The sequence below is a fragment of the Manis javanica genome, chromosome 1, assembly GCF_040802235.1.
Source record: "Manis javanica isolate MJ-LG chromosome 1, MJ_LKY, whole genome shotgun sequence".
Taxonomy (NCBI): domain Eukaryota; kingdom Metazoa; phylum Chordata; class Mammalia; order Pholidota; family Manidae; genus Manis; species Manis javanica.
In genome coordinates, this window is record NC_133156.1 from 126343518 (window position 1) to 126355630 (window position 12113).

At 39.5% G+C, this 12113-nt stretch overlaps 1 protein-coding gene across 5 annotated transcripts in view; it reads left to right on the forward strand.

Annotated features, from left to right (window-relative positions):
• Positions 1-8684, forward strand: part of DROSHA (drosha ribonuclease III) — a 119041-nt gene extending 110357 nt beyond the window's left edge. For all 5 annotated transcript variants that reach the window (XM_073237518.1, XM_073237513.1, XM_073237520.1 and 2 more), the window contains 5 exons: positions 782-864; positions 955-1058; positions 3378-3470; positions 4266-4312; positions 7625-8684. In XM_073237518.1, the coding sequence (XP_073093619.1) occupies positions 782-864; positions 955-1058; positions 3378-3470; positions 4266-4312; positions 7625-7755 (458 nt within the window). In that variant the 3' untranslated portion in view covers positions 7756-8684. The remainder of the gene's footprint in view (positions 1-781; positions 865-954; positions 1059-3377; positions 3471-4265; positions 4313-7624) is intronic.
• The last annotated feature ends 3429 nt before the right edge of the window (positions 8685-12113 follow it).

A 12113-nucleotide genomic window follows, 5' to 3' on the forward strand; every position in this document is an offset into this window, starting at 1 on the left:
AGGCAATCTGACTAATGATCTTAAAATTACTTCTTTTTCTATTAAAGAAAAGCAGCTTAAAGATTAAAATTACAAAAAATTAAGTTGAGTGATCAGACTCACTGGCATTACTTTTTTAGCTCAATGAAAGCTTTTTTATTCCTGATGTTAAAAACTTACCATTTGTTTACTTGGGTAGGGTACCTTTTAATGAAGTCGCCTTTGGAATCACCATTTGTTTTGCGAAGTTGAAGATTCTGTTACATTGTCATTAAGCCCAGTAATGTTTTTCTCTGTTTGGGCAGATTGAGTCTACAGATTGTCCTATTTCTGTTCCTGGAATGTAAAACAGATCTTGTAAATGGGTGATCACCTCAAGATTGGTGCTGAGAATGGAGAACCCAAGAATGTGCTCATTCTGGTGTCATACCTGATCTCCAAGTTTTATTTTGATTTACCTGACATTAAACTAGCTATGTTCCCAGATACCATTCTTTCCCTGCTATACAACAGCATTTTATGTATTATTTTAACTAACTATTCATTTAGCCTTTAGCTAAATGTAGTTTGGTCCTTTTACTCTATGATTTTGCACCTTAATCACACATCTATATTGCTGCTTCTAATGTGAGTGATAAAAAGTAGTTCTTGTTTGAAGAAAGGTGAAATGGTAATGCTAAAAATGAAAAGGACCTAAAATTGAAAATCTTTTTAAAATGTTTCTTAAAAAGTCTAGGTCTCCTACTATTCTTTCTGGTCAATGGCAATGCATTATAGTTTATTTTTAAATGTTCTTTTCCAGCATTCATTGCAGCACTGTACATCGATAAGGATTTGGAATATGTTCATACTTTCATGAATGTTTGTTTCTTTCCACGATTAAAAGTAAGCCCATATAAAATTTAAATTGGTTGTGTGCTTTATGCTTGGTAATTCCAGAACACATTACTAAATACTTTTGGGGACTTTTCACAGGAGTTCATTTTGAATCAGGATTGGAATGATCCCAAGTCCCAGCTTCAGCAGTGTTGTTTGACACTTAGGACAGAAGGAAAAGAACCAGATATTCCTCTGTACAAGTAAGTACTCATTGCTCACAGGTCACTGGATCCAGTGGGCTAGGAATTGATGCTGCATTTGTCTGAAGGAAAAACTGAAATCATTGTAGGGTAATTGTGACAAGGGCCCTGGATTAAGACTTCTTAACCCCTTCTCTGGGCCCAACACTGAAACTCTTGGGTCTCTCAGAGAGTCTTTTAGCTCTAAGTAAGTGAGTCATGTTTGATTATCTGTGCTTTCTCCCATCTTTAAAATGCCCTGTGAACTCTTCCCTGGGAGGAAAGGTTAGGAAATCAAGATAAGAAATATTCAGATGGAACAATTTTTATTTATATTTTTATATTTGTCTTCTTATTTCTTGGGACCTCTGCTGGGCTGACGTATGTATGCTTTTTTGTAACCATATTTGGGTGTCTCTGCTCCGCTTTGAAACGCTGTTGGCCTCAATCCCTATAACCAGACAGAGAGACTCTGTCTCTCAGATGGTCACTGTAAAAAGCAGGGAAGTTCTTCACTGCTGCTGTGTTAACTCATATATTTGGAACTGTTCTTCTCGGCATGTATGTCAAAAGCTGCTGTGTACTTTTGAATATCTTTAGTGACAAATCTTTAGCCTTTGGTAGCCAAAAGGAATTCACAAGGAATGCAGGTCACTATACACATAACACCAGTTATAATTAAAAACTGAAGGTTTGACTCTGAAGTAGAAGCAGAGTTACTATCTTGAGACACTCATACACTGATTCAGACGGTGGGTTCCAAGAGGAATTACAAAAGGGAAAGATTATCCACATAGGTGTGTTGCCTTTCAAGGTATTGTGTAGACATGTGTTTTTAAAGATATTTAAACATCTCTTTTCACTGCTGGTTTACCCCCTATCTGTGTGCGCATGCGTGCACACACACACACACACACACACACACACACACACACACACACACACACACACACACACACACAGATGTTTAAACATCTATTTTCACTACTGGTTTACCTCTTATCTATGCACACATGTGGTTGCAAGCACACACATTTGTGTGAGTATTCCATATGGAATGAAAGCCCCCCTCCCACGGACTTTTTCAAACTTCAGATACTCAAGGTTAAATACCAGAGTGGTGGGAAGAAATTTTGAATTCCTCATATGTTTTTATTTAATAGTCAGTGATACATTATGTAGTCTTTTTCACTAAAAGAAAAACTGAGGCCAAGGGTTGAGTTGCCCCACAGCAAGCTAGTATAAATTGTCCCAAGAAGCTGTCACTGCTGAACAGTGCTTCCTTTACTTACTGGGAAAAATCCCAAATGTTTAGAAATAGTACTTTAGTATGTGCCTAATAGGCATAATAAATATCCAAGCTGTATTACATGAAAGTCTCAAACTATTTCCTCATCAAAGTGATAATTAAGGTTCAATAAATAAAATGAAGAGGATAAACGTCTCATAGCTCAGGCATGATTACTGTAATATGTGCTGCCTTAAAGAAGCTGTCTGTGTACTTTCATCCCATGGAGTATATAAACACAAAGGAAATGATTCTGCTCTGTTCTCATAAATCCCCCAAATGAAAGTACACAATGAGCTTTCTTTTTTTATCAAGATTATGGGGTTGTTTTACATAGTTTGTTTCAAGATGACTGTGTTCATTCCATTATCTTTGTTGGCTACTTTTAATTTCCCTTTGCCATGAAGTTATCAGTTTTACCGCATTTGAAATCTGCACCATGTCATTAAAATCCAGAGTACCTGGAGCTTTGTTTTTTTCGCCGTTGTGTTGTATTCTTGGCATTGTAGCATACCTTTGAAATGATCTGAGATGTTTCTGAAATTAAATACCTTTTCTGATCTTTTCGACAAGATACGAGACATTAGAAAGAATCCATAAAGGATGTGAAAGCATTCTGATGTGGCTTGAGTTGTATTACCCAAATATTTATCATTTTTAGCTGTGGTTAGCACTGCAAAACAACAAACAGACTGAAATGGTTAACTTTTCACTGATGAAAGTTTGTTGAGTTTATGTATGATGCTTGGAATATACATGCTTTGAAATTTTTGAAAAACATTTTAGACTTCACTGTTATGCTTCAAATACTATTTATTATAATGCTTTGGGAAAAAAATTTATAAAAATCCAGTGTAGCATTTAAAAAATTTCCTTCTTTAAAATCTCTCTATATTTGTCAGGTTAGCATATCAAAATTTCTTTAATTTTCTTGCTATTTTTACCTTCTTCTGTCTAAGCAGTAAGTATGTGGCTTTACTTGGAGTAAGGCATTAGCAATAACAGTTCAGTAACACTTCACTCTAATCAGTGTGCTTTCTTCTCCCTTTCAGGACTCTGCAGACAGTGGGGCCATCCCATGCTAGAACCTACACTGTGGCTGTTTACTTCAAGGGAGAAAGAATAGGCTGTGGGAAAGGACCGAGGTATGAGAGGAAGATACTTACTGCCTCCGAATGAACATTCTGTGTGTCTGTGAAGTCCCTAGTTGGTACTTTCGAACTCTGCAGTCTGTCATTTTTACTTAAGAGTATAGAGTGTTTGAGGGTAATAGCAAAGTGAATCCTAAGGATTAATGTCCCCACCAAGTCCAGCGCCAGACTTGAGAATTGGCTTGGACAGTGTGAATGCCATTGCATAAGGGGCTTCAGCCACCCTGAGAAAATCACATTACTGTGCACAGGGAAGGTCTGCCCAGTGTTAGTTACCCAGCAGAGTACCCAGTACTGCTGCAGGTATTTCAAGAGACATCTGGTCTCTTACCACTGCTCACTTGAGCTTTATGGAAATGGTAGCATTTTCAGGTAAGAAGAATTTATGTATATTACCAACTTCATTGAACCCTCCAATTGCTATCTTAAACTGAGAAGTGACTTGGAAGTCTGTCTATACATAGATTTTTTACTCTTTGCCTCTTTAAACTTTACACTGAGGATGTTCAAGTTAAGTAAGAAATACTTCAGACCTAATATAAATGGAAGGCATTTTATTACAGTATTAAAAATGTGGGACAAATAACTTAACAGGCAGTGTGCAAATAAATGACATTTCTTCAGGCCCTTCTGTATATTTCAGTCTATGCAATTCAGTATGTGACTGTAGAAGTAATTAGATAAAAATTTTACACACTGAACACGAAAATTGGCCTGAATAATTTGTAGCAATACCTTGTGTTTTTGAAAAAAAATTAAAGTATACCTTGCCTTTATTTTATTTGATAGTATTCAGCAAGCAGAAATGGGAGCGGCAATGGATGCACTTGAAAAATGTAAGCCTATCTCTTTTTCTGTAATTATATGTTCATAATGTAATGAGTGTTTTATGGAAAGAAAACAGGGAAGTAGAAAAATGGTAAGTACCGATAAATGTGATCTTCTTTTCTTCATCATTATTCTCCACACAGAGTGTAGTAGAACATAAGATATGTATAAAATGGGCTTATAATTTTTAAAGATATTATTCTTGAATGCCTTTTGATTTTCATTTTCCTTTTTTGCTTAGAGTCCCACTCTCAGCCTGGGTAATCCATGTGAATAACCGAGTATATTTCTTTCTTTATGTTTCTGTATATTTCTAAAATCTTATGCATGTGAAGGTTTTTTCTTTTTAGTTTTGGGCCATTGTTTTACTAAAATGGGATATCTAGATACTTCTCTGTATCTCTCTTTTCTTGCTCAGTAGTCATCACCGGCAGCCCTTCAGGCTGTAGGCAGTGGCTCCAATTCATTCTTTCTTAATGGCTACATAGTATTTCATGCTATTGATGTGCCATATTTAATGGTGGACATTGTTCCTGGATTTTTTTTATCACTGTCGAAATTAAATGTCTATATTTTGGCACTTTTAGTTCTGTGGGATAGAGTCCCGAGTGTGGGATAGCTGGGTTGAAGAAGCCGCAATCACGTAGTTGACTGTAGGGAAAGGACCGAGGTATGAGAGGAAGATACTTACTGCCTCTGAATGAACATTCTGTGTAGTCTTTGGTAAATGGAAGGCTTCACTGCAAGGAGTTTTTCTTCTGAGGTATGTATTGTGCTGCACAGCAGAACTTGTGAGCAAAACATGACAGTGCAATTCTTTATGTTTCAAGTAGCAGCTGAATGTGGGAGACAGTGAAGTGCAGGGAGCTAAGTGAAGAGAGGCCCAGGATCCTCAGCTGTGGGAGATTCCAGGAGAGGCAAGAGGGCCAACGGCCAAGTGGAAATCAGCAGGCAGTAGCTTCCTGGGGCGGGGGAGGAGGAGGAGTTAGTGGAGGCAGAAGCTAGTGTTACCAGGGCCCAGTGTTCAGGGAAACGTTTAAGGTGACTGTTGGGGAACATTTTCATCCATTATGTATGAAAGCACAGTCACATTGAAATGAAAATGCAATTCCATTTTCCACCTATAACATTGTTAAGGGTTATCTTTGGAGTTTTTTGGTTTGTTTTCAGTAATAAACAGCACTAGAAAGAGGGCCTATTCTGAGACTGACCTCGACACACATACTGCATATGTATGTGTGCAGGAGTGACATAATGGAGTTGTCTCCTTAGATGGCCATAGCATGATAACACCGATAACTTGATTTATGGTAGCCAAAAAAAAACAAAAATCAAACTGCATGTTTAACAGTAGGGAAATGTTTAAATAAATTACGGTATCCCTGGGGTTGACAAACATTTTTTGTAAAGGGCCATACAGTAAGTATTTTAGGCTTTGCTGGCCATATGGTCTCTGTCATAATTACTCAACTCTGTTGTTATGGCCCATAAACGTGGATAGTAGGCAAACAGTTGTGTCTGTGTTCTAATAAAATGTTATTTTGAAAAAGCAGGTGGAGAGAGGGCTGTTTTTAGCATGTGGGCAGCTAACCAACACTTGATTTATCCAAATGTTGTAATATTTTGTAATCATTAAAGTAGTATTTTTGCAAGAATGGTAGAGGACAATGCTTATACTAGAATAAGTGAAAAAAAGTATACCCATAAAAACATACCTATACTATACTCTCCCAACATAACGGTGGGTGGGGAGTGATTTTAAGTACTTAACACATACACAATTTACATTGTGTATATGTATGTGTGCAGTGAAACTTCATAGGAAAAACACTGGCAAGGATATATTCTAAAGGTTTATCAATGGCTGGATCTGGTGGTGGGATATTTTTCAATGGAAATTAAGTTTTACAGTAGAATTTACAGAGGAAGTAAGGTTTATTTTATAGAAACTTGTATTACAGCTAAGTTTTTTGGATTTGTTGGATTTATTTCTGAAAAGTACATTTAAAACTTGACAACCTGTGTTTTAACAATATATAAGGAACCAACTTGATTATCACTGAAGCAATAGGATTTTATTACTGCTTTATTTCTAAAATGCAGATGTCATTCTGTTCCTCTTGTTTAAAATCAGTCACTGCCTCTCAGATATATAAGATCTTTACTGACTGACCACTTGCCTTTCAGATACTTTTCCTACCACCTCGTTCCTGTCCCTTCTCCCACCTGGAGATACGATGGGACACTATAAAAGGGGGAAGGAGGAAGTTAGGAACAGGCTGTATATCTACTTTTATTACTGTTCAACCTTGACAAAAAGTAAACTTGCTTTTCCCCAAACATGCCATGCTTTCCTGCCTCTCTGAATCTCCATGTTTTATTATATGAAGTAGTTAGTACCTCTTTTGTATCAGCCCCACAGCCGGTTAGGCAGAACAGCGTCATTTCCCGTGTCGCTCTCAGTTAGGCGCACGTCCTTTTGTTGAAGTGATGTTGTTGAAGTATGTGTTTGTTGACTGTGTAACATGACTTTTTCTTGTTCCTTACTTGATATTTTGCTCCATTGCTACACTTGTTATGTACCACAAATGACAATCGAACTGTAAACTTTTTAAGGGTTAATCAGGCTTTCCACTGTGTCAACACCCTTGCACAGGGTCAAGTATCAAAGTAAACAGCTTAAACCATACCCTTGAGTGACATGTTTCCTTTAACCAAATAAAACTACACTACTTGAGTTGCTGTTGCTGATATAGCCATAGGCTTCTCATGGTAAACTTTAAAAATAGAATTATCAGAAATAATGACTTAGAATGTAGTCTTCATTTGTCCATATGATCTCTTTTTGTGCTTTTCAGAAACTTGAATTCTTGCTAAATAATGGTATACTAATAGCATTATTTGTTTCAAGTTTTTGGTTTGAGTTTTGTAAAAATACCCGGCTCCATTTTACTATATCCTTTAATCTCTCCATGAAAAATCACTTCTTGCTAAGACAACTATGTTAAAGCGTCTACCCAGAATCATTCTGAAACTACATGTCTGGGTTCTAGCATTTCTGTATCTTTTGGTGCTTTTTACACTCAAGTTCATATCAGATACTGAAACCTAGAATCGGGTGCTAAACTGGCTTCCAATATGTTTCTGAAAAATAAAAGAATAAGGGAAGAAAACAAATGATTTTTTGTCTCTTGCCTTGCAAAGTACACTTTGTACATTTCGTAGGAACATATGTTTATTTGTGTGTGTGGTCAGTTTGCATCATTCTGTACACTAGTGGCTCTCCTTTATTAAGTATAAAATATATCTCCTCGTGTCAGATAACTTTCCCCAGATGGCCCATCAGAAGCGGTTCATTGAACGGAAATACAGACAAGAGTTAAAAGAAATGAGGTGGGAAAGAGAGCATCAAGAGAAAGAGCCAGATGAGACTGAAGACATAAAGAAATAAAGGAGGGCACGGAAGTGGTGGTGTATTTACTTGCTTAATAACTGTGACTGTTGCCCATTGAGACCTAGCCTAGTTTTCCTGCAGACAGTGAATGAAGTGTGCCCATTGAAATAAAACACAAAGTCAAATCACTATTGTTGTTTTACTGATGTAATACGCTGTTTTTAGCTGGGTAGTCTTTATTACCAAGTATTTGGTTTCTCTTCTATTTAATGGAAAACTTCACTTTGGTAGATGTGCATATTCCCTTTTATTTTGTTCTTTAAACAATAAAATTCAAAAAGCATATTCTGTGTGGAATAGATCCAGTTTTTCTATCTCTGAGATTGTAACTCTCGATTTTCAGCTGAGAAGTAAAAAATACACTTTACCACATATTTGGTCTACACTCTGTTAACATCTATTCTTTTTGAAATCTCTGGATTATCAACTAGATTTTTTAGCTTTCATCTAGATATTCATTGTGTTCTCAGCTGCAGATGTTGAACTTAACCCTCACTGAGCAATGAAGCCATTGCAGAGGGAATCCCTTCAGCGTTTAACTGGCTAATGGGAAGGGGGAAAGACCGATAGTAAAGTCACAAATATTCTTTGATCATTAGAATAGTGGAGAAATCGTGATTGTAAGACAGATGACATTTGAAGTCAGGTGCTCTTACAGTCGAATCAGTGGACCCTTTAAGAAGCATATACGTGGACTTCAGGGAAGTCTCAGAACCTCCTGAAACTGTATTTGATTTTCTGTGTATGTTGGGTTTTGGGAGGGGGTGGAAGCAGGAAGAAGAGGGTTCATAGCTGTCATCAGCTCAAAGTGGTCCCTGCAACAAAGGACTAACATTACATAAAAAGACATGACTTTTAAAAAAATGTTATTTTAAACTGGACATCACTGGTTTCTTATTAATAAAGACAAAACTTCTTTTGTAAAAGGAATGTGTTTTCATTCATTATTTTAGCAAGTAAATAGTGTGTGCGTACTATGCATCAGTCATTGTGCTAGGCCCTGGGGCTGCTGCAGTGAACAAAGTGAAGCTGTCTGCCCTTGGAGAGCTCACGTGCTAGCGGAGGAAGACTGGGAACAGACACAGAAGTAGGACGTAAGTTACATCACGTGGTGATATAGATGACCAAAAATAAAGCAAGGAGGTGGGTTAGGTTGCAGTTTCCAATTGGGTTGTTGGGGAGATCTCCCTAAAATGGTATCATTTGAGTTCAGTTGAAAAAGAGGAAAGGGAGTGAGGCATGCAGGTATCTGGAGGGTTTCTTATTTATGTAACTATTGCATGTTTCATACACATTGTTGAAAATCTGGAGAATATTGCTTTTATTAGCAGGAGAAAGAAACAAATGTTACTTTGGAAATAGAAGAGAAAAACAAACCATCCATGATCGTGTCACACAGAGATTTTCTTATATTGTCAGAGCTTCTATGCGTATATAACATACACAGAGGCAACTCACTGCCCCTTAACTGTACATGCAGTGTGTGTGTGCTTTCTTTTTTATTAATTACTATCATGCATATGTCTCAGTATTGAATCCACATTTCCCTTTGCATTCATGGCTGCATATTAATACATATCTTATAGACCAATTATAGATATACTGTAATTTATTGACTAATTAAAGATACATAGGTTGTAAGCAATTTGTTGCTGTCATAGACAACACTGTCACATACATCCTCAAGGTACATGTGTTTGCAGACACACACACACACACACACACACACACACACACACACACACACACACGAGAAAGGAATGAGAGAAGACCTCTCTAGGGTTTCTTCATTTGTTAATCAAAAATGTAAGGTGGTGCTTGTAAGAAAAGGTGGTCTTGGCATCCGTCCTCTCCACAGATAGCAGGACTAGAAGGAAAGAATCCTGGATTCATCAATGGCCTTGAAAATATAAGAAAAGGAGAGACTTCTTTTTGAGGAGATCCTTGTCATATCTCTGCCAATAACCCAGTGGTGAATGAACACAGTCATCTCATCACCCAAATGTCTGCTTCTGAAGGTTTTCTTCTATTTCTGCTGAAATATTTGTCCAATGAAGGAAGAAGCATTCAATGAAATTTTAAAAAAAAACAAAACCCCACAATCAGCTAATCATTTGTATGCTGAATATTAGCTCATTACAGTTGGAAACTCCCAGATAAAACACCTCATAATGAAAGTGCAGCAAGACCCTAAACTGGCAGCTCTAATCCTCACCTCGGGGAAACTCAGGGGTCTCAGGTGGAACTGTGGAGGGCGGTGGCTGCCCCTGACTACAATTCAACCAGGAAGATCAAGAGAGAGCCCTAATTGCCTTTCTTCTCAAATCAAATAATTGACTTAATTCTCTAGGCCTACACACTGAAATGTGTTTGAGGAGATTCAGATAGGTTACTGGAGAGGATTAAAGTTTTCTCTGCAGATTATACTTTTATACTGTAGTTCATCGCTTGAAGTGTTAAGTAGTTTTGTCAAAATAAGCAGGGCTGGAAGGTATTTTAGAGTCTTACAAATCACACACTCTTGCTGAGTAATGCAAGGGACGGTTGGTCACCCCCTTCCCCCCCCCCCCTTTTTTTTAATTTAAGGTTTGGGGGTCAGGAGAAATTAAGCATATTAAAGATTAGTTGGAAATTTCAAGAGGCACTGCAGATAAGAGAAACTCAAGTGTGTGTGGGGGGGTGGTTATTGTGTTTCATCTTTTAAAAATTGTTTCACAAAATGACGCAGCTGATGAAGCCACATAAAGAGAAGGGATTTTCTTTTGAATGCTTAACTGCCTGAAGAGAAGGTCTAGAGGGGCTGCAAAATCAGACCCTTGAGACATCTGTGTAGTGCTGTGCTAATCAGGGTTATTTTACTCACTAAGACTTCATTTCTGCTTAAAGGAGTTGGTGGTAAAATAAGCTTTCATTTTCTTCTGGGAGAGTGTTCCCGGGAGGGCACTTGTTGGAAAGTCTTCAGTGATGGTCTGTCCTTGCTTCCACAGGTGGCTCAGTGGGCCTCCCCGGTCCCCCTGGAGGTTTCCCCCTTCATCAGAGGGGGGCGCTGATGAGTTTTCCCCGGTCGTTAAATGCACTGAGTCCTGGAGGTTTGTACATCGCCTTCCACTTCCTCAGGCTCCCGGGTCAGTCACTCTTAGCAAAGCTACATTAAGCAGCTTAATTGATGTAGCATTGCACAACATACCTAACAACTGTGAAGCCGGCTAGAGAAAACCCTGACGATGACCGGACAGCCTCGGTGTGCGGGTGCCAGAGCTGCAGCACTTTGGCTTTTGTGCAGCCTGGCCAGTCAGTTACTTCTGAGGCCACCTTTCCAGGTTTCCCAGACCTCGGCTCCATGCACTGGGTCTTGGCAGGTGTCAGGAAAAATATTCCTCTTGCTCTGATTGTTCATCTCCTCTGGCATGGGCCTGGCTCCATTTTCCTCAGCCAAGTCTCCGTCTTTGCCTGTGTGAGAAGTCCGTAGAGACAGCAGCACCGGCTGGTAATTTCAAACAGCCAGTGGGTGCCCACGGCCCGGCACATCACCCAGGGCTCTGGGCGGGGTCTCAGGTCATACTGACGAGCCCTTGGCCGGGGAGGGCTTGCTGCTAAACCTCAAGGAAGGGTGAAGAGGTGAGTGTGGGGCTGTGAGATTGGTGGACAATGCTACGTGGCACAGGGAGGGAGAGAAACCAAAGGCCTGCAGGGGAGGGAAGACTGATGGGGCCCGTGGATTCGGACCGGGAGCCACAGGGTCGTCAGGGAGGAGGATGGGCAGCTGAGCCGAGGAGGCACGGGAGGGGGCACTGGGGGCAGCAAGCGCATCGCGTTTGGCATTGCAGACTCCCTTCTGTCCGGTGCGAGGCAGCTCAGTGGTGGGGGAGAGCAGAACAGTGTTGAGCCCACTGCCCGTGGGGAGAGAACTGAGACCACACACACATGATTAGCTCTCCGTACCTGGGTCACGTTGCCAAAGGGACTAGGGAGCTGGTTTTTTCCACAGCTGGCTTTTTATACCTCCCCTCCTCTTTGTCACATTGCCTTTTTTTGGCCATTGCCATCCTGAGTCCTCCGTGGACCCCTCTGCCCTTGCCATGCCCCAGCCTCAGCTTCTCGGAATATAGAACATGCCTCCCGTTCAGGCTCAGCCCCATGAGTCTCTGCGTGGCACAGCAGCATGTACCTTGGTGAGGCCCTTGGAGTGCCTTGGCTTCAAGTGCAAAATGAACTTCAAGACAGGGTTCAGCAAACTTTTTGTGTAAAGGGCCAGATAGTACATAATTTAGGCTTTGTGAGGCAACAGGCAAAAATCAAGAAAGTAATGTACTTACAGAACAAGAGAAAACGCATTTTCACAAATTTTTTATTGG